The sequence below is a fragment of the Nematolebias whitei genome, chromosome 12 (genome assembly GCF_014905685.2).
Source record: "Nematolebias whitei isolate Nwh7 chromosome 12, NemWhi1, whole genome shotgun sequence".
Lineage (NCBI taxonomy): Eukaryota > Metazoa > Chordata > Actinopteri > Cyprinodontiformes > Rivulidae > Nematolebias > Nematolebias whitei.
The window spans coordinates 35,548,381-35,571,881 of record NC_056509.1 but is presented as its reverse complement, the minus strand read 5'-3'; the positions used below and the strand labels follow the sequence as shown (position 1 = coordinate 35,571,881).

The following is a 23,501-nucleotide window of genomic DNA, read 5'->3' as shown; positions in this document are numbered from 1 at the left end:
GTGGTGGGGGGGGGGAGTTACGAACGAGGGTTTTTTCTTTTTTGGTTTGTACATCCGGCAAAAAAAAAACCCAAAAAACCCCCCCCCCCCCCCCAAAAAAAAAAAAAAAAAAAAACGTGCTACAGGACAAATACAAAAGTAAGCTTAACATGTTCTGTGCCTTATTCCTGCTACTGACTAGCATACGTGCTGTGTGGATCGTGTTTATGTGTTTATGTCAAAAATAAAAAAATGTTTTTATAAAAGCAGCTGTTTGACATCCTGTTTTTAAAAAAAAAAGATTGAAACCAGTTTCGTTCATTGAAAATCCCCTCATTCGTTCACCTTTTTAAAAAATTTTTTTTTACACTTAACAGGAAATCAAAGTTCAAACAGAATTAGCAGATTATTATTATTTTTTTTCTTTTTTTGCTGAAACTTTTGCCAGGACTTTGATTTATGGTTTGTGGGGTCAAACCAACGTCAAAAAGTGCAAAGTCAGAACTTCAGCGCAGATTCAAGCCTTTGTTGATTGGTTTCAATTATCCTTGATATTTACAAAAGTCTACAAGATGTTGGTTGATGAAACTTCTAGTAATGCCTGGACTAACAGCATTAGTTGATAATAAAAACAGCTTGGGGAGATCAACTAGGCCTGTCACGATAACACATTTTTCTTGGCGATTGTCTCAGAAACTATTGCGATAAATGATAATATTGTTTGAAATTTGACAATAATTAGTATCCATCCGTCCATTATCTTTTACCCACTTCTTCCATTTTGGGTCACGGGGTTCACCGGTGCCCATGTCCGGCAATCACTGTGCGAGGAGCGGGGTACACCCTGGACGGGTCGCAAGTCCATCACAGGGACACGGAGACAAACAACCATTCACTCTCTCACGCACACCTAGGGACAATTTAGAGTTACCAATCAGCCTAACATGCGTGTTTTTGGTCTGTGGGAGGAAACCGGAGTACCCGGAGAAAACCCACACATGCATGGAGAGAACATGCAAACTCCACCCAGAAGGCCCCTGGACTGGGATTTGAGCCAGGGACCTGCTCTCTGAGAGGCAGCAGCTCTACCAGTTGCGTCGCCGTGCTGCCCACAATAATTAGTAATTATGGTCAAATTTAAGAAGAAATGTTACATCATTTGTTTTGAGTGTAGTACCTTTTTTCAACCACCAGATGGCAGTACAAGACTGTTTGAATCGAAGGATGGACAGTGAGGAAGCGAGCTGCGTGTCTCCTTAAGAAAAATGGGAGGGAGGCCCCTTGACGTGACATGGGCTGTCTCTCTTAGGTTCTCAAAATGGCAGACTCTCGGTGTGGTTGGAGCTCTTTAGCATAGCATTTTTCACGCAAAGCTTTAAAAAAAAAACGGTAAACAAGTTCTCAGCTTCTTTTTGCAGAGAAAAACAACTTTTTACATGAAGGCAATCGTGAATTTTTGGAGCTTCGACAAGACGCAGGTTTTTTCCCCAAGGTCGGCCTGCTAGCTTAGCTCGTAGCTTAGCTTCTCAGCTGCTTTTAACGATCCAACAACATGATTTTGGACGTTAAAATGGATTTTAAAGAGAACTAGAAAGGGAGGGGTCAGTGAAGAGCACCGGAGTTGAGCCTTTTGTCATCCAGTGTCTTCAGTAGAAAGAGAGAGACGCAAAGAAACGATAAAGCTGATAAATGAAAATGAGGTTGATAATTTTAATTTATCTTGCTATTAATTGATTTATTGTTTATCGCGACAGACCTGGTCTCAACCAGCGTTTTTAACATCCTTCCTCAAATGGCAGGTGTAAGTGGCCTGGTTTAAGATCTGAATTTAATGTTTATAATAGAGGAGTGCTAATCAAATAACAGTTGTATCATTTCAAAATGACTTGAGGTACTTTTGGACTAAGTAAAATCAACTTTTCTTTCTCGCAGGTGCAGAACAAGAGCTGTTGCACCGTCCGTCAAAAAGCCTGGAAGCACTTCACCTAATTCCATCGATTCTACGGTTGGATTAATAATCTACAATGGCATTACATGGTGATTTAGCAGAAGGAGGAGCCAAAGAAGAGTTTAACGAAATCATCAAGTGGAGATCTGGTATGTTTTTTGGTAGTTTGACCTCTGTTACAGTGAGGGTGCTTTTGAAATTTGCCATCCCATACAGTGCGCCCAGCATGCAGGTTTTGACAGAAATTTGATGGCTTTTTGAAAACGGATCTCGTAACAGAACCAGGGGGGCAGTTTGTTGTACAGAACACCCTGACAGAGTCAGAAGTCCTGTTGTGCATGGTTAACCTCAGTTCTCGTGGAGGAAGGAGGCAAAAGGGACAGGCAAAGCGAGCAACAAAGGCGTGGAACCAACCGGAGACTGTTGACTGTCCCACGTTTTCTGAGAGAAAGAGAAAGTAGACCGGAAAGGAAACCAGTGACAGCAGAGAACGGGGAAGACAAGAATGCAGGGATGGGTTTAAAGAGCCGCACCCAATGATCTGTTTCTCTGTCAGCCTTTGCCTTTCCATAGGCTAATCTTTTGAATACGCCACCCTCAAGGGGAGAGATAAATACAAACAAGTTGTTGGTCTGCTGAGAGGAGGGCTTTAGTAGGACTTGTTTTCTCTTTTTCAAGGTTGATGTGTATCTTGCCTCCCATTCAAAGACATCAGTTGTTAGTATTTTGGAGATTTTCCACTTGAATAAAAAAGTGAATGATGCTGTGAAGACCTAACAACGTTAAGTCAGGTCCTTTGGACGGAATCTTCTTGTTGACTTAAAAGACGAAATGTTTCAACAAGAAGAATCCGTCCAGAGGACCTGATTTTACTTTGTTAGGTTTTTCTACCTGGGTTATTGAGCAGGCATCAGGATGCTATGAAGAGTTGCTACATTTTTTTTTAAGACTTTCATATCTAATTTTTTTATTTATTTTATTTTTTAACTGTGTTCTTGTGTTCTTTAACACAGTGGTTCCCAACCCTGGTCCCTGAGGAACACCACTCTGCTTGTTTTAGTTGTTACTCTGCTCCAACACACCTGTTTTGAATGAAAGGGTAGGCATCTGCCGAACTTAAGGAAGTAATTAAACCACTGAATCAGGTGTGTTGGAGCAGAGAAACAACTAAAACCTGCAGGATGGTGTTCCTCAAGGACCAGAGTTGGGAACCGCAGCAGTTGAACACATGTAAAGTCTAAAGGAGATACATTTGTGATGTCTGTTGGGAAATCAGAAAGGACGTTCTTTTTCTCTGTGCTTCTTTTGCACAAATATACAAGATCTTAAAATATTGAAAACTACACATAAATTATATGTATTTTATGCATTTTGAGATATTTTAGCTGTTTGGAGGAAGGTATTTTTTTTAACAAATGCTGAGGCAAGTCACATTTTCTGCAAATTTTGGCTGAACAGTAACTAGTTTAGGTAGAGAATCATTGAATGGGTTCATTATATTGTGTGCTTTTATAGTGTTTATTTAAAAGTTTACATTGTTTTTTGATGTTCTGAACACCAACTTATCCAGCTGTCCTGCCAAATACACATTATTGCCTTCTCTTTTTCAACTGTCTGATAAAGTGCAGAATAAAATAAAAACATAAGTGCGGACTATGTGCCTCGGGGCGCTGGCAGTCTCGGAGCCAGGAATTCCTCTCTGCCGATGGAGTTGAATTTACAGCACTTGACTCCAAACCACAAGGCTTTTCCTACAAAGTTTCAGGTTACCCTAGCAACCTTGAAAATAATGTAAAAAATACCTTGTGGGGTAGCTGTGCTACATTAAACCAGCTCACAGTTTACAGGGGTGACTTGGTCCCAAATGTTTCTTATTTGTACAATAAGGTGATATGCGTGTGAGTGTAGCTACAGACGTGCAGCTGAAATGAGGTGTTGTGCTTTAAATTTCTGACGGTATGCACATTCCAAAACCAAGAAGGAGAGGCTGGTATAAGCCTAACAATATTAAACTTTTTCAATCATTATGGTTTTAAAGCTTGACATTTTTGCTTGTCTTGTAGAGAACAAAGGCGTACTGTTACCACTGACTGTGTCATCTAAAAAAAGCCTAGTTTATCTGCTGTAGTAGCTTTAATGTAATGTAGGTGAGAAGCTCCCTAGCAAGGATTTGTAGCATGCTTGAAAACCTTAGTGAGTGACAAGCAGGTGAGGTTGAGAACAGGTGGAAGTTTGTTTTCACAGCTGAAACAACAGGCATTAGTGCACTTGGAAGTAGATCGTGCCTCTCTGAATGTCGGTCTGAAAAGATTTACCAAAGTGTTGACCTTCAAGTTGCATCATGTTTTATTTGACAAGTCACTCTGTTTCCATTCAGTCCTATTTTGACATCACTTTTATAGGGGTGGTGTTAATGGATACACGTGGACTTGCGACTATAGTCTCAACCAGGTGTGTGTTTCGGCATCGCAGCAGTTGTTCACAGAAATGTAAAACTGGAGAATTGTTTCATGACTGTTGCACTGGGCTGCACAGCGGTGCACTGGTTAGAGCGGTCGCCTCTCAGAGAAAACGTCGCAAGACCGCCTTCCCACCTGGAGACTTTCTGGGTGGAGTTTGCATGTCTCCCCGTGCACATGTGGGTTTTCTCCGAGTACGCCAGTGATGGTAGAGCTGTTGCCTCTTAGCGAGAAGGTCGCCAGCTCGAATCCCAGCTGGGAACCTTTCTGGGTGGTGTTTGCATGTTCTCTCCGTGCATGCGTGGGTTTTCTCCAAGTACTCTTGGGTTTCCTCCCACAAACCAAAAACATGCATGTTAAGTTAACTGGTAACTAAATTGTCCCTAGGTGTGGGTGGGAATGTGAAAGGTTGCCTAGTTTGTCTCAGTGTGTCCCTGTGATGGACTTGTGACCTGTCCAGGTGTCTCCCACCTCTCACACAGTGACAACTGGACATGGGCACCAGTTCCCTGCAACCTGGAATGATGGACTGTTAGGGCTGAGTAAGTAGGGCTCAGCGATATGACCAAAAATGTGTGTGTATTGCAATTTGCAATATTTATAAATTCTCCTTTATTTCAATGTTTAATTTATTACATTAACATAATAATAATAATAAAAAGAAACCATAAGGCAGTGGTGAATTGGGACTCACAGACCTTAGTTATTAGTCCTTTGACCTCCACAACCATCCTTTCATATAATCCAACAACAGAAGTGACTTAATCAGCTCAGATCAAGCACTAAATTGTTAGTCAAACTCTTCTTGTCTGAATTTACCGGTGCTCTCTGAACAACTTCTGTCGAGCTGTTTACCTGACTCCTGAAACATAAACCCTGCGCACACAACTTTGTTCCACCTCATGTACCACATGTGATGCGAATGACAATAAAGAAGCTTGAATCTTGATAAACACGGTGCCCGCTGGACAGTTTTCTAGACGAGTGAGAGATGAGTCAGCTGGGGTTTTCAGATTGGAAGGGGGGTGGAGGCAACTGGAATAACTCGACACCTAGTGATTTTATGTTCAGATGCTAACAAATGGCTGTTAAAATTTATATTCTGCATAAGTGATATTGCCATTTTTGATATTGCACAAACTTATTATAAACTGGATTCACTTGTTGCATCGCTCACCCCTTTCTGTTATGCTTGTAACAAAGCTTTGTACGCAAAGAAACATTCTAAACCCAGACTTGTGGTCAGCACGTGCATTTGTTTTCAAATAAAACGGGTTTAGTTACCTTCGTTGTTAGCATATTTACTTTCAGAGCAGTGAGCAAAATATGAAAATCAAGTTCTAATTTTCTAAAAGTAATTCAACAAATGATTTAGGCATCTAATGTGTAAATGTGGATTTGCAAGAACTTTTAACCTGATTTGTTTAAAACAGCTGCATACATATGCCTGTTTTGTACCTAAAAATACTGAATATGATTATTCATATTGTCAAATTCCAACTGTAGTATTTTCGTAATTTTGTAGATGGTAACTTGGTAGGTGATAAAGTTGCAATTAAACAAATTCACTGAGTTTTCTTGGTTTCATTAGGAACTGAATATCTGATTTTGGACTTTTTGTCAAGTGAAACAAACTGCTTTAAAGCACTCAACCTGTTGGAACTTGTGTCACACACATTTTTAATTACTTAGACTAACTACTTTTCATTAAAATAAACATTTGTTGCAGCCTGTTTTTGACTTTCCAGGCTCATATCTGTTGAACCATGCACTGAGGTTTACCACAAGTCGCAGCATTAAAGATGCTTGCTTACTCTCTGTTCCACAGAGTTCTGCTTGGATTACTTTATAACTTAAAGTACTGTTCAAGGATTCATGGATTGGCTATTTGTTGTGTCTCCCTTCCCCCTGCTCATACCAAAGTGCAGCCCAATGTGAAAGTTCAGATTGTCATTCTCAGTTTTTGTTTAGCACATTATTAAACAGCTGGGTAACGATTTTCTCTAAACCTTACTTCTAAAGCTTGGATTTGAGGGTTATTTCACAAAAAGGTGGGATTCAGTAACCCAGGATGGGAGAAGAAAGATAAGTTTGATGAAGCCTCGCCAGGCTGAGGAATTATCTTTACAACTGCAATGATGCGGGTTAAACTTTAAAAAAAAAATGTCTCAACACCACGATGAGCTGCAGTCTTTATTTTACTAAATTAGCTACAGATGCAATGACACAAATCACTTTATTATGAAAATATTGGTCATCACAGATTAATTACAAATTCAATTTTCAATTGCTGAGTTTAGTTAAGAGTATTCACTAGAACCACCTTCTTCCCAAATATCATTAAAATTAGTTACATCTTACCTAAAAATGATGTTGGAAACTGGTTCATATTTGTCACGTCTAGACTGGACTATTGCAATGGTTTATTTTCTGGGTGTCCAAATAATTCTTTAAAAAGTCTTCAGTTGATCCAAAATGCTGCTGCCAGAGTCTTCACTGGAGTTAGTGGGAGAGATCATATCTCTCCAGTTTTAGCTTCTCTCCATTGGCTCCCTGTCAAATCCAGAATTGAATTCAAAATCTTACTTCTAACCTACAAAGCCCTCAATAACCCAGCTCCATCTTATATTACAGATCTTATTGTTCCATATTTTCCTAACGGAGCACTTCACCCTCAGACTGCAGGCTTATTTGTGGTTCCTATATTTTCTAAAAGCAGACTAGGGGGAAGATCTTTCAGTTATCAGGCTCCTCTCTTGTGGAACCAACTTCCAGTTTCTGTCCGTGAGGCTGACGCATTGTCCAGTTTTAAGACTGGGATTAAGACTTTCGAGCCACACGTTTGTCAAACTGAGTCAAGGATAAGCTAGGTAGCTTTCCCCCATTTTCTTTGCACATTACTATCTTTGATTGTTTTAAATTATCTATGTAGTAAGTATCATGTTTGTCCCAAGATGCTACATTGCAGTTTGTGTAGAAGCGTTCATGGAATGGGGCGGAAGACGGATACATTAGGAAAAATGAGACTCAAAAAGTTGTAATCAAGAAACAAATGTAGAAGTTAATAACTTATTGACAAATACAGTATATGAATATTCCAAGCAAGGCCAAACAAGTAGGAATATCTTTGACATCAGCATGTTTTTGTATATTTGGGCGTTGTGTTTTTATCCGAAAGCCTGACCGTTTGTCTTTCTCTGTCGTTGAAGCGTCGATATTTTTGTCGAGTTAAAACAAAAAACGACTACAAATCTGACTGCGTTGACATTTTAGAGGTTGCATTCTCCTCGTGACTCACTGAAAGACAACACATTTGTATAATTATCTGTAATTCACACACACACACACACACACACACACACACACAAAACGTACAACCCAGCCCCAGAAATGTAAAAAGGAAACTGAAATAAGTAGAAATAAAATAAAAATTGAGGAGAAATGCTGGAAAAGGTGATCCAGGCAAAAACCTACATTTGAATATTAAATGAGGAAATGATTTTTCAGGACTAAGATTATTATTACACAACAACTAAATAGGTGGTGCTTACTGAAATAGTTTTAACCATTCGTTTAACCTGCTGAATTCCACGCAGAACGTTTTTGCCTCCACCTTTTATTTTTGGGTGTGGTGGGTTGTGTAGTGACACAAGTATTGTGTCTGTAAGAAAACAAGAATGTGACCAAAGCGAGGGCGTGATTTGTCACCGTTCTAGCTCCGCTACATGCCACAGATCCTTAGCTTTATCTTCTTGTAGCAGGGTGTAGCGTGCACATGGAAGTAGTTCAGCTGCTGTTGGTGCCTGTGATGGAGGGAGTTGGATGGCATCAGAAATCATTAGTTTTGAAGCGCAGAGGTTTTCAGGAGTACCACTGCTACTGTTATTGCATGAGAAAACAAAAGTTCATCTAAGCGCACTGTCCTGCTGATGCATACAAAAGCGTGCACATTTGTGTGAGCACCATCGATGGAGCCAAAATAAAGGAGATCTTACTGACTGTGTGTCACTGCAGTGGAATGACCTTTTTTTTTTTTTTTTTTTTTTTACTGGTTTATCCTCGTTTTCTTTTTATGAGTCAGTGAGAGTTTTCCTCTTTGAGAAAGAAGTAGCCACGCTGCTGGGTGTTTCTATATATAAACTGAGGCTCACAAGCCTGCCTGGGTGTTTCTCTGTCTCCTGGGTTGTAGCTGAATTTGGCTGCCTGGGAAGTGGGAGTGAGCTCGCTCTGCAAAACCCAGGCTGGAAACGAGTGCTCTGTCCATAACATCTCCCCTGGGTGTGGTTGTCTGTGGGACTCTTGCCTCTTTGGTAGATGTGCAAGCGCTGCACAGATACTCCACTCCACAGAACTCTTCAGAGGAGCCTGGAAAAGGCAGAAAGTGATCCGTTCATTCTTATGTTGCAAGACGTTTTAACACACGGACCAGTTGTCTTCTGCACAGTGTTGCAGTGTAAAATATATATTTTCTTTTTTTAATTTTTGGTTTTGGTTTCAGAGCCTTGTTGTAAAATCTACTTTCTATCTCGCGTGCTAGAATTGACCCAAATGTGCGGTAGGATTTAACTCTTGAAAGATTCATTTTTACATTTCATCAATCTACACAAAGACGATGAATAGGTTTACCTCTTATGCAGTCCTGAGTATTTTGCTATACCTTGGTTTATAAGTTGTACTTTACTTTTCACACTGCACCTCGTCTTTTACCTGCAATGCTTTGAACCCAAAGTGAGCTCCATCCTGTTCAAGAAGGCCTCCCTGAAGCCTACAGCAGATATGTTCTGAGTTTCTTAACTAATAAGAAATACGGTATGTGTGAAGCGGCTTTCCTCCTCATCAGTTTTGGTTCTTGTGCCCAACAAGTAGCTAAATGTAGTTTTGGTCTTTTGTGCATTCTTGAGCTTGTCAGCGGGTACAGCGCTGTGTCTTTAGATGAACTGTGACAGATGCATCATGTTTTAACTTAGAAGTCAAAACTTTTGTCATGATTTATAACTGATTCCTTTAAGCAGTTTCCATATATTAAATTGATCAAGAAGTTATTTGTAGACATTTTCATCAGTAAAGACCCCAGTATAACGTCCGCGGAGGGCCGCGCGTACCAGATTAGAGCCGAAGCGGACGCCCGCAGGGCATGTCCGCGCTAAGCTCAATTTTTACGACCGCGTACGTGGTGTCGCATAATAAACTGCCCGGCGACGGACTGTTTTTTTTATGCGTCACCAATGTATTAAATTCCCCTTCTTCATCCCTGATCTGACCTTTTCTGTTGTTTTTTTTTTTTTGCCAAAAGGCAAGTGATCTCGTCCTCATCTGTTGATGTCATGACTGAAATGGTGAGAAATGAAATAATTTGTCATGAGCGAATTAAAATCAGGTCCAGCATGGCTGCGGGAGGGTCTGGAGATTTCCTGGTGGGCTGCTCTGATGTGTGGGCTGCAGGGCCAACGCTCCCTGTTTTAAATTTTTTTTTTAGAACTTTTTATTAACAACATATAAACACAGAACACCGCTGCGGCTGGAGCTGCCCGCTCTCGGTTTTCTTTTTCCGACCTGTCAATCAATTCAGTAGGTGTGTCAGCAAATGACCAATCGGCGACCTCAATTTGTCCCGAAGGTAAACGCCCCTTGTCTGCGGAGCTGCTCTGCAGCCGCTCAGGGTGGACGCTCGAGCACGACGTCTCAACCTTCTGCGGACGGTGCGCACAGTTTCCGCTCGGCTGACAGTACGCGGGAGGACATTGGAGCCTTAAGTCAGCATTCAGCTAACAAGAAGCTGTTTTTGTCATGAGACATGGAAATGTAATCCATCCATCCATTATCTTTACCCACTTCTTCCTTTTCGGGGCACTGGTGCCCATTTTCAACAGTCACTGTGCAAGAGGCAGAGGACACCCTGGACAGGTCTTACTCCCTCACAGGGACACATAGAGACAAACGAGACAACCAACCATTCACTCTCTCACTCACATCTAGGGACAATTTAGAGTTACCAGTCAGACTAACATGCATGTTTTTGGTCTGTGGGAGGAAACTGGAGTACCCGGAGAAAACCCACGCATGCACGGAGAGAGCATGCAAACTCCACACAAATAGGCCCCCCAGCAGGGATTTGATCTGGCGACCTGCTCTTTGAGAGGCAACGTCTCTACCAACTGAGCCACCAAATGAAATGACTTGTTGAATTTGTCCGACAGTTTGTCCGAAACAGGCCCAGCTATGGCATAGAGGAAGATTGTAGGATTGTTTAGACCAGTGTGTATCTACTCGCATGTCTTTATTCCAGCAGTTTGTTGGGATGGTGTGTGACAGAGCAGGGTGCTTCCCTGTCACTCACACAGCACAGTGGGAAATTCCCTTCAGTCAGTGTCGAGCCTCACTCGAAGGGTTCAACCTTTCAGAGAACTAACCAGATGCTGCAAATCTCAACGGATAACAGTACCTTTAATTCAGACTCTATTTCCTCTGTTAATGGAAAACAAACAAACACAAAAAAAACAGGAAATTAAACTCTTCCCCTTGTTTACCCTCCCCTTTTCATTTCACACATCCTTCGTTGCAATAGAAACTGTTTGTTCTGTTGCTCTTCATCGATTGAATACATCAATGAACAAATGGACTCAGGCCCGTTCTCTCTTCTACGCAGAGCTGCACTTGGAGCCGGAAACTGTCACAACTCCGATTTGTCGCTGTACTTATGTAATAACACATGCTCGTTTTGGATTGCTACAAGTTTCCATTTCATGTAAACAAAGGGGTGGATGTTGTAACCGTTGTGTCCGCAGTGTTTCGGCACCCTGCGGGTCGTTTAGCTCTGACATTGGAGAGCGTTGTTTTTTCAGCTCCGTGTTTCGGGGGAGAATTAACTGTTAGTCTGAGTAAACCATACGTCCCACATACACATCTGTCAACCTGTCGCTTAACCATTAATTGACGAACTGGAAGCTTGTTCCTGTTTCTGCTGCACACTTCTTTCAACCCGTCTGTCAGGGTGTGTCATCAGAAAGACAGAGCCCAGCACCAGAAACCCACCCAGTGTTGTCGATTACCACTCGCACCTCCACTTCCTCTTTTTTTTTTTTTTTCTTCTTCTCATGCTTCTATCACTCTCTCACCACCACCTTGTCTTCCTGTTCCGGAGTAGTTTTTGTAATTTCTTTCTCTTGCTTTTCCCCCTCTATTCTCTGTTTAAAACACTTTTTAACCATGAATTTGAGCAGGTGGATGTCATGGAGAAAGCGTAACTTTTTCAGAAGGAAAGGAAAGCATGAATATAGTCTCGGTCTGGGTAAGGATGTTGGCAATTACTTACAATTCAAACTCCACGGACGGGCATTTGAGTATTCCACTTTTTCAGACCTGCAGTTGTATTCTTTGACGCGTTTTGTTGCATTTTAAGTATGTTTTTGCCTCCTCGTCTTGCCAGTCAAACATACATCAGAAGTACCGTCGATCAAATATGAGGTTGTCTTTTAGTCGATCAAAGAAAATGTTTCTAAAAGATTTTAAGGGTAAAGGAATGCCAAAAATACATCTTACTGGACATTTTCCTGTTGGACACGTGTTTACACTCATCTGTCTCTTGTTAAGCATACATATGCTTTAATTACTTTTTACTAAAAGGCTCTTCAGCTCTTTGAAGTGGGGTTCTGGGACAAGGTTAGAAATCGTTAATATCTTACCTGTTGTAGATAGCTCTTTGAACCTCAGTTTGGAGAAACAGTTTAATTTTGTCCACTCTGACCGGATAACATCTAGTCTCAGCAGAGCTAAGACCAAAGTGGATTGCTGTCATCTTTAAATAATGATTATGTGGTGTTTTATTAAAAATGTTACTTTATAAACCTCTACAATGCTGTCAGCTTCATAGTACTTGGTTATCTACCTGGAATACTTTGGTTCTTTGGTTCTTAGCAAGCATCATTAGCTGGCTGACAAATTATAATCCTTCCAGAATAATCATGTAATGCAAAGTTGACTGTAGTTCGTAAAATATTGTTTGAATAAACTGGAGTTAAAGTTTTGAGACTGAAGTTGTTTTACAATGGCAGCGATCTTTTCAACATCAGCATTGAGGTTTTCAAAGAGCATCTACCACAGGGAAGATATTAACTGTTCACTAACTTTTCACAGACCCGCTCAGTTTCAAAGATCTGAACGATCACTTTATCGTTTTCCTTATTAATACTCTGTGTTCTGCTAAGGCTGAACATGTTTTGTGCCAGCGTTTTGGTGAACTAGATTTTTGTCAAAGGCCGCTCAGAAACTTGATCTCTCTGCTCCAGTGCACCATCTTCACCATCGTCATGCTGACTGTGATTTTAATTTTAAAATTTCCATAAATTGTCTATGCCCTGTGTCTTTTTTTTAACTTTGTTTTGTGGTTGTATTAAATGTTGAGGTGGTGCCAAACTATCTGTGCACATCCTCTTTCTCACGACGTGGTGCATGCCTCACTGCTCTTGTCCTGCTCGGCCCAGCTCCAGTTTATGGACCATGTCCCCCTTTCTCTCCCTTCTCCCTCTGCTGCCGAGCTTTTCCTCTCTCGCTGGACAAGGAGTGATTAAAGCAGAGAGGAGACGGAGACAGGGATATCACAACCGATGCTGCACTGACACTCTTGGACTATCTCCTCTTTTTTGTCCTTTTTTGGTTTTTACTGCATCCTCTGTTCAGGGGAACAGAGTTTGTGTAGATTTCCGGTGAAAGATGGCAGAACATGGACTTAAACGCAGAGGTATGAACTTTTGCTGTTCGCAGCTAGTTGTGCCACAGTCGCGGTAGACTCAAATTACAGATGAGTTCATCAGTGTGGTTTAAACTTTTAATTACCGTAGTAAAATGAAGTAGGGGATGGACGAGCTTGGTTTTGTTGCTTCCTCAAAGGTAAAACTAGCTCTGTTAAGATTTTTATAGGGGTAAAACATGGATTGCAAACTATTCTTCTTTAGGAAATCATTGGGGAAAGTAGTTTTCAGATAAAAAACAGTGGAAACAAATATTTAGCACAATAAAAAAAAAATGTCCAAAGATTGACTTTAAATGTTTAAAGTAGTCCAAGTGGAGTTTTAGCTGACTTGCATGTCAATGCCTTTCGGTTTCCCTTTTTATCACTAAATGTGCTAAACTGTACAAGTTTTCTTGTAGTACAGTTTAGTGCCCAACTTTTCAGCCAGCTTCGCTAAATTCCAGCGTGCGTCACCTCACGGTTTTTCCTTCATCCCTGATTACAGCGTTTCACACACCTTCACCGACCACACGGGTTGTTTTGATGATCCTAAGTGGGATAGGTGCTAATCTCTCTGGACATACTCTCCGTCTCTGGAGTGTTTCAACTACAAATTCCCGTATTACGGTGCGGGGAAGAGTGTCAACAAGGCTGTGCTGGCTGGGACAAGCTTAGACAAGTGACCACTGCGGGGAGGAGGAAGGCATGCATAGGAAATTATAGGAATTCTATGCATTCCTCTCAACCTACGGAGACAAAATAATTCATATCTCTGCCTACAACCTGCAAATCCAAATAAGACGTTCGGGCTTTCAACCGTTGTTTATAGTTTATGCATATATGGGAGTAGCTTAAATGATAATAGTTTGAAAAGAAAACTGTGCAGTTGTTTGAGGAATGCCCAGTGTGCACATTGGCACAATAAAACTGACAGTAGGAGGTGCATTCCTGAACGACAAACAAGCGTGCTGCTGAGCCTCTATCCACATGTAACCATACGCTACATTCATTTTTTCTGTTCTTCTTTTTAGTTTAGGGCTGTTTGATAATTAAACCCAATAAGTTTCTGTAACGGTTGATGGCCATTCAGTACTGTTGAAATAAGTTTATTTTTGATTACAGTTTTTAAAAAACAAACATTTTTTGTTTATACCCTATTTTTCGAACTATAAGGCGCACCGGATTATAAGGTGAATTAAGCGAATAAAACAGATAAGTCAAACTTTATTCAACTCATTCACAATAACCGTATAAAATCGGTGCGAGGTCAATTAGTACAACCAGAGTTAATACATAAGGTGTAACTGATTATAAGGCTCACTGCTGATTTTTTAAGAAAATTAAAATATTTTAAGTGCGCCTTATAGTCCGAAAAATACTGCACTCTACACACCACATACTTTAAAGTGTTGGTTCAGGTCTTTAACATTTAGATTTTGTGGAAAAGGTATAAATAAGCATTGCAAACTTTGTAAGTATCTTTATTTATTTAAGCTGTGGACCCTGATGTTGACCGTGTGACGGTGCTGTGGAAACACCGGTGGTCTGTTTGATTTTCACCTCAGCACCTCCCCGCTGCTTTTCCTTTTTTGCCCCTGCTGTGTGGCCACCAGCTCTCCACCTGTTAGGAGAAAAAAAACTGAGGGACGTGTCTTCATGACTCCTCCACCCCCCCACTCATTCCTTCCATGTTTTTAGGTTTGCTGTTTGCACATTGGTCAACATTGTCAGCTTCTTGTGAAGTGCTACAAGCCAACAATCCTTTAAAGTCTGGCTACTTGGTGAATTTTTACAGGTTAAATCATTTAGCAAAATGCAAATTTTCAAATGAAAGCGTTCTATAACTAATAAAAAGTAGGTGGATTAGACTTTTCTGGCTTTATAGAAATTAATTTAGCAGTGATGGGAGCGTGCTCCCACACATTCATCCAGTATATTGAAAACGTGTGGACAGGTGGGATTTCTCTTCATGATGTCATCGCCACTTTGTGTGGCGAAACACTTAACCCACATTGGCTTCACATGACCATCACATGTACAGAGAGCAGATCTGCTAAAGCTGATGTCTGCAGGAGTCTGTTATCTGAAACACGCTGACTGATTATTTGACAAGGGTTGAATATTTGGAGATTCTTGCCTCGCTGTGCTCGTGCAGTCTGTTTATTTCTGCCCTCGGCTGTGATAGAATATAACTTATCATATGACCAAGTGACCCATAAGGCTACTTTCTGGGATTATTAAAATGTTACAAGTAGTCATGAACTAAACCAAGCAGCCATTTAATTTCAAAATATTAGCAGGACGTCAGATTTACCATAGTAATGGTGCAAAACAACAGCTGAAGGGAAGAATAAGGGCTGCGTACACTCGATGCACGGCTTTTCTCTTCATTGAAAAAAGACACGGCTTAACTGATTTAACTGTGTAACATACAGACAAAAAAGGGGATTTGATTTAAAGGAATTTATTTAAATTTGTGATTATTTCCTCTTTTTTCTTTGAGTGAACTGTGTACGAGGTTAAAATGACAGTGGTCATTGTTGATTTGCATCAGCATCTGATTTTATAAAAAGCATCCTGCAAAGAAAAAAAAAAACAAGTGTTTAGATTAAGTTTTTATTTTTCTCCATAGTGATGCAGGGAAACGTTGGGTTTCTTAACATAACTCTGGTTCTTTGATAACAGAGTGAAGTGTTTCTCTGTGGGAAACACTGGGTCCCTGTGCAGGGTGTGTATAGATTTGCGCAGCAAGCAGAGGTTAAAGACCTCACCCTCCTGTTTCCTAAGAATGCTCATCTCGCATCTTCTCCAAGGCCGGGCCAAAAAGACCTTTGATCGGGTTGTAGGCTGCATCCATACCCTCTTCCTTCTGGGAGTCCCCCAGACCTGAAAGGTTCAGTCACAGGGCTATTTCACCCACAACAGCAAGCCCCATGACACGACCGCTCCTCTGAACAGCTCCTCTGGATGAAGGCAGGATCATTTACAACACAAATTTAATCCCACAGTGTGAGATTAGGTGACCCTGAGCCCAGCTGCCAGCCCATCTCCTCCAGGATTTCAGCTCCATATGCTGACAGTATGACTGCATTGAGCGAACACACCAACTGTCCTGCATATTTGTACATTCTCTGATAAATCGACACATTGAGGCGATCTGATTTAACTGGGAGATAAATGTTAGTGGGTGCTGCAACTGACTTGCACTTGGGGTGGAGGTGGTATGCCACTGAGGGCTGCACAGCTGGGGGTTTGGTCAGCCCGTGCTCATCCGTCCCCTGCATTTCCAGCTTGGAGGAGCCCTCGGTGGGAAGCCTTCTCCTACAAGGCCTGACCAGTAACGGACCATTTTCTTCATACAAGCTGGGACAGGTGGTAAAAGCTGTTTGACTGGCATTTGGTCTTGTCATGATTGAGTAGGAACCATATACCAGGGGATGCTGCCCGTCTGCAGATATCTTACAGGTCACTGTATGATCGTATGATACTCCGGAGATGCTGCCCCCCAGCTCTGCTGAGCTGCCTCGAGTCTGGAGCCGGGAAGTGGCGTCATCCATGTCGAGGAGGTTACACACGTCTGTGTTGCACGCTACTTTTACTAAATCACCATCTATTGTATTTTTAAAAAAAAAGTTGACACTTTTCTTTATAAATTCTGTGATTCCAAGTCATTTGTCTTACTGGTGTCACCCTGGATACATGTTTTTCTGTAAATTTTATTTGATTAGAAACACCTGGTAGACGAGTTAAACTAAAACGTAAAAAAAAATAAATAAATCTCAGAAACATCACGTGTGAGTTCTTGAAAGAAGTAGCAGAAGTGAGATGATTGACTGGAATATAAATCTAATCCTTCTGGACTACATTACCTGTGGGGATATGATATTATTTTTATTTTGAGTGGCATTTGTTTAGTAAAATTTTGCATCTCATTTAAAAAATGTTCATTAAGAGACCAGCTATGTCACATTAATAACATGTAGTACTTAATTTGTATTTTTCTGTTTCATCTAAATTCATCAAGTTTAGTTTCACAGATGAACTCGAAGCCTCTTTTCTAATTAGCCGACTCTTGTGAACAACAGTCCAGTGACAGAAGTGGACGTGTGTTTTGGTGTGTGAATGTTGTATCACGAGTGTTCATCAGTGGTGCACAGACTACTCTTTGTAAGGAGATTTTTTTTACCCTGTCCGGCTCATGCAAACAGCAATGCCACTACTTTGATCTGTCCTGCAGTTAGACATTCCTGCGCTCTTGTGAGCAGGAGAAGAAGACAAATCAAAGAGGAGCAGTGTGCATGAATCAGGTTTATTGTCCTGCAATGACGGTCCTCAGGACAACATGCGTCCTCAGGAACCTGCTCATCAGGGCCCTCAGAGGCCCAGCGTGGGTGCTGATTAGGGACAGGAGGCACCTAAATGAGGATTCTTAGAAATAATACTTGAACTATTTGCTCCTACCCTCCTCATTAATTCAGTTTTACCATACATTTCTCCTCTGTAATTGCTCCTCTTGATAGTTGTAGCCCTCTGGGCTTGTTTCCTTTTGTACATTTTTTTTTCCAACCTGTCACACGTGTGACACTTTTAACTACAACAAAACCCTTTGTATGACTTTATCATACCTAATTGGTTCCTTGGAACAATACCTTTTTCCCCTTTTTTATTAGCTGTTACTAGGCCTGTCACGATAACAAATTTTGCTGGGCGATTAATTGTCTCAGAAATTATTGCGATAAACGATATTGTTTGAAATTTGACGATAATTAGTAATTATCGTCAAATTTAAGAAGAAATGCTTAATTTGTTTTGCCTGTAGTACCTTTTTTCGACCAGTAAAAGACTATTTGAACCGAAGGATGGATAGTGAGGGAGCGAGCAGCGTGTCTCTTTAAGAAAAATGGGAGGGAGGCCCCTTGACGTGACATGGGTTGTCCCTCTTTCCTTTTTTTCTGTTCTCAAAATGGCGGACACTCGGTGTGGTTTGAGCTCTTTAGCATTTTTCACACAAAGCTTTTAATAAGAAAACGGTAAACAAGTTTTTAGCTTCTTTTTGCAGAGAAAAACAACTTTTTGCACGTAGGCATGGGTTTCAACCGTGAATTTTAGAGCTTCGACAAGACGGAGGTTTTTTCCTGAGTTCGGCCTGTTAGCTGGGCGCTTAGCTTAGCTTCTCAGCTTAGCTGCTTTTAACGATCCAAAAATGTGATTTTAGATGGTTAAAACAGATTTTAAAGAGAAAAGAGAAAGGGAGGTGTCAGTGAAAAGCACCGGAGCCTTTTGTCATTCAGTGTCTTCAGTAGAAAGAGAGAGACACGAAGAAACGATAAAGCCAATAAATGAAAACAAGGTTGATCATTTTAATTTACATGCGATTAATTGATTTATTGTTTATCGCGACAGGCCTAAAAAAAATCACACCTAATTTTTGCTGTATAAACTTTGCTTAAAATGGGTGAACATAACCTGAGAACATTTTTAAAAGACAGGAAGCAGAGAGTGGAAAATGTGAACATATCAGTTTAGGCAACAGACGTCTTCTGCTTTTCCTCAATGTCTCACACATCCAGTTGTCCTGCTTTTTGTTTCTTATGTCTCTAAAGTCATGTTTATGCCCTGAATCAGAGAAACAATTTTCAACCTTTGAATATCTAAAGTTTAGATGAAGGGACTCGGAAGCAATGCCTGGTCTTTAGCCCCACCCCCGCCCTCCCCCCCCCCCCCCCCCCCCCCCCCGCCCCCCAAGCCCTTTCCTCTCTACCACAGTTTATCTCATCTTCACCTTTTCACCTTTCTCGCCCGTACCTCTGGCCTCTTCATGCATTACATTCTTGTTTTTATATCCTTGTCACCCAGCCGGCGGCTGCAAACACACACTTTACACACCCCAAACAAAGGGGTAAGTGACTGTGGGCCCTGATGATCATAACCTTTGACCCTTTCCTTCCGTTCTTGGTGCTCTGAGTTGCTTGTTAAATGACAGTGGCATTTTTCTACTGGTTCACATACCATGTACAAGGCGTGTCCTTAATCACAGTGCATATAAACATTTGCGAGTGCTTCATTTTTGGTCCATTCCCTCGGATTATTATTATTTTTTACCTTACTGAATAACTTGCTTAAATAAATGTTTGACAGGTTAGATGGCTAGAAAGAAGTGAAACTTGTTACTTACAAGAGTTGGTGCTTCTGTTTTATATCCAAGATTAAGCTCACGTCTTTTTAAGTGAGGTTTTATTGAAAGGTTATAAATAAATACTATCTTACCTGTTGTAGATGGCTCTTTGAATGACCTCAGTTTGGAAAATGTTTATTTCTGACTGGATTGATGACGTAATGACTAATATAGGTGATCATTGACTTTGGGAAACGTATACAGATATTGAGCTCAAATTTGGTGTGGTAGTAGTTGAGCATCATTCTCAACTCATACCCTGAGATGCTATACCACTCTTCCAGCAGAAACATTGTGCAATCCTCTTTATTCTTGGCCCCATTCAGGCTTGCTGTTAGCTCAATGATCTGGTCATAAATAAACTCTTTCTCTAAATTGCAGTTGTTTAAAGAGCTATCTACAACAGGTTAGATATTAACGCTTCATAATCTTTTATTTATAAGGTGTAAGCTTTTCCTTTAGGTGGTTTTTGTTTAATATATCATAAATGATTTTACATTAGACTTACTACCTTTATAAAGTTTCTCACAAAGCTTATCATCGATTTGAATGAATTATTTGGACATTTGCATCTTTTAAAAGACGTTTTTGTTTTTCTGCATGTGCTATCGGAGAGTAATTTTCCGCAAATCCCAAGGTTTTTGTGTGAGCTGCTCTGATCCGTTACACGAGCCGGCCATCGTTCAGGCACATCAAAGCAGCTGACCTTGTGCCTGAAACACAATGAGGCCTTATTGCAGAGCCATGTTGGGAGTATAAAGGAGGAGCTGTGTGTGAGAGGGAGTCAAGTGGGAAGAGAATGTAAAATATGTGTACAGTTGGATTTGGGCAGAACAGAATAATGGGCAGGGATGTCTGTACGTGTAGGGTTGGTGTGTTGGGTTTACACTCTGCACCTTTTGACATTTTGGACGCATCAAGAAGTCCATCTCTGCCTGTACTGTTCCCATGTTTTAGCTGTGTTGATTTAGATGCTTTTAAGCTGTGACTGCCTCCAGTTCCATTAACTACTCACCAGGTTGTGTGTGAAAGCGAGTTTGACCTTAACTCAAGTTGGTCCCACACACAAACGCATAGTAATAACCTTTGAGTGTTTTTTTTTTTTTTTACTGTTTGTTTTAAAAGACACTAAGTCCGTTCATTTTTCCCCTACAGATGAGCATGACACAGTACAGAAGAAAACTTTCACCAAATGGATAAATGCACAATTCTCCAAGGTATGTGAAACAGTTCTTTTTGCACCCGTTTCCTCAAAGAACAGAAAAAAAACCCTTGGATTTGTTCAACGCTGTGATGAAGAGTGATTATATACGGAGACCATTTCAGCCCTGAAAATTGATATTTGTGCTCAACACTTTTTGTCCCCTGCTAACGAGTTCTTTACTGCTAGTTTAGCTGTTGGCAGGGGGGCAAAATAAACAGCTGAAATATTTAGATTCTGTTTTTGTAGCAGGTGTGGGAACAAAACAAAACACATAATTTCCTCTTCGTGGGTTCCTTAATCCACTGATGAATCCAAAAACACTTTCTTGCTTAAAGGCAAATTTCTTTGTGTGTGTGGTCCTGTTTATAGATTTCATCATAGCAATATTAATACCATCAGATAATTAAATGAAATATGGCTTTTGTTCTCATCAGACTGTTAGGATTGATAATTTATTCTGTTCAGTGTTTAACTCTTTCTCATTCTCCCTATCCTTTTAATGACATTTTATATACCTCGTTATGTCTTCTAATTGCTTCTGTCAATGTTTTATAACATTGCCTTTTCCATTTTAGTTAATTTCCCTGTAAAAACTAACCTGTGGGTCATGTTGTTTGTGTCTTCAGACTGGGAAGACGGCCATCAAAGATCTGTTTTCTGACCTAAGGGATGGGAGGAAGCTGCTGGAGCTGCTGGAGGGTCTCACTAATAATGTCTTGGTGAGATGGAGCATAAATATGCCCACATTTAATTGTTTTTAAATTCACAGTTTGCTCAGAGGATTTCTTTCTTTTCTCTTAAGATGAAGTTTTTAGTTCAAGTGTTTCAAAAATGGTTCTGTTCATCACCGCTGTGAGTTTGATTGCTGAAGCTCGACTCCTTATGGACCCGTTTCTGCTGTTATGTTTGCTTTTATATTTCTAATGTGTTTATTTATTGCCGGTGCCCTGGTTATTTTTTTCCCTACTTATTCACAAAAATTTCATATCTCTTTCTGTATAATTGTACCAAATTATTTGAACAATCCTTGGTTTAGAAAAGTATTTACATTTATTTTTTTGTCTGTTATGTGTACTTGCATTCTTGCCGGGTTATCTGCTGCTAAAAGCTAAAAGTGATGTGTTTGTCTGCGTTCATTTGTTTGTAGTGTGTGCAAAATGGATTTTAATGAAATTCTCAGAAAATATTCTTTGGATGTGCATATGCAACTGATTTGGAATCAACCCCATTCAAAATGGTGTACAGCTAAGTGACCTTAGTAAACACAATAACGACTATAACGCAGCTAATCTTACGTAATTGAGCTAAAATTTGATATGGTAGTAGCTGAGTCACCCTCAACGTTTGACTACAATGTCCAAAAGATTGGACGGATTAGATGGATGGGTCCATCCCACCGTGGATCCTAAGAAACTGGCTGCAGATGCTGTCCGATACGTCCACCCAGACTCGGCTGGCTTCTCGGTTCCCCTCAGGCTTTAGAACCACCTGAATGCCAGGCAGAACTCCTCCCAGAGTGATGGCCACTCCTCCCAGCAGTCTGCCGAACTCCTTGTCGCTGCGGACAGACAACTGTAGGTGCTGAGGGACGATCCTGTCCTTCCACTGTCATGAGCCGTGTTTCCTGCTAGTTCCAGGATCTCAGTGGTCAAGCACTCGAGTACAGCTGGCAGGTAGATGAGAATGTGTCCACAGAACATCCTTTTCAACTCATTTGAGATTTAGGGCTGTAGTTGAGATGTTATTTGAGCTTTTGAGATGTTAATCAGCTGCTGTTGGTTGTAGAAAACTGCCTTGTTGCCATGGTTACGCATCATAACAAATGTCCAAAACTAAAAAAGTTTCAGTAAAAATCCTTCCAGCTGCTCAGCATCTGATACCAGAAGAAACAATTGTCCAAAAAATGTGACTTACATCCAGAAAACCAGGAATTAAAGTTTCCAAAAGCAAAATCTCAGAATGAAAGTAACAGAGCTGCTCCAACATGCAGCCACCTTGAGCGGCGCAATTCTAGAACATTCATGCTGCTGTATTCATTCGTACTCATCCACCCACAATAACTCATGTTCGTGCTGCTGTTGTTCGGTGTATTGTTTTGCACTATTAGCATTTAGCATATATCTTAGATCTTTTAGTGTACCGTTTTGTGTTCGTTTAGCGTATATTAGTTTATGTCTTAGATCCTTATTTACGGTTTCTTTTTACACTTCGTATTTTAGCATTGTTGGATGTAACTGGGACCTTGAGTACACAATTTTGTTCCACCTCATGTACCACATGTGATGCGAATGGCAATAAAGAACCTTGAGATTATTTTCAAGGTTTGACCAAAACTTGCTATAACTCGTCATTTCTCATCACAAGACGACTTTAAAACTCTGGCTTGAAATGTCCCAGGTGATGAGCATTCCCTCAAGGAATGCTTTAATTTAGGATTTGATCATTTCTGGGTATCATTTTGCTTTTCTATAAGGTTTAATTCATAACACTGATGGGTGTTGCCCCTCGTATTCACTAATTATTTAACCACCTTTATGTATAATTTTCTTTTGAACAATTAATATTAAATGTCTTTGCATTACCAAAATACTTGCTAAATCAATATTTTTCTGGATATATTATTGTGGACACTTTGTTGAGTTACTACATTGCGTCTTTTACACTCTTAATGTTTAGTCAGAAAGAGTTAAACGTTACTTAGACTTTAAGAGCAAACCCAGCCACTAATGTTTACGTCCTCCCTCCGTGAGCTCAAATGCGCTCGTGTTCACAGTTTATACTCTAGTCCTTTTTTAATTCATGCTATCCTTTTGCCACTCTTCTAACAGTAGATCATCTTTCTTGCACCTGCAGTCGTAGGGAATGCCAGCTGCTTCTTTGCCATATACGAACGCACACATGTGAACACTCTCTCTGCTACCGGAATACTAATGCTATAATTGGGTGCTAATAAGTGGTTGAGGAATGTGAAGACTTAAAAGGGATTTGTCGTCGGCAGGGATTCATCC

At 40.6% G+C, this 23,501-nt stretch overlaps 1 protein-coding gene across 1 annotated transcript in view; it reads left to right on the top strand.

The window, feature by feature from the left end:
- utrn (utrophin) overlaps nucleotides 1–23,501 on the top strand; it is a gene marked incomplete in the record, with an annotated part of 237,395 nt that overhangs the window by 2,456 nt on the left and 211,438 nt on the right. The window contains 3 exon segments of the mRNA XM_037685869.1: nucleotides 1,912–2,076; nucleotides 20,445–20,506; nucleotides 21,120–21,212. Of these exon segments, the coding sequence (XP_037541797.1) occupies nucleotides 2,004–2,076; nucleotides 20,445–20,506; nucleotides 21,120–21,212 (228 nt within the window).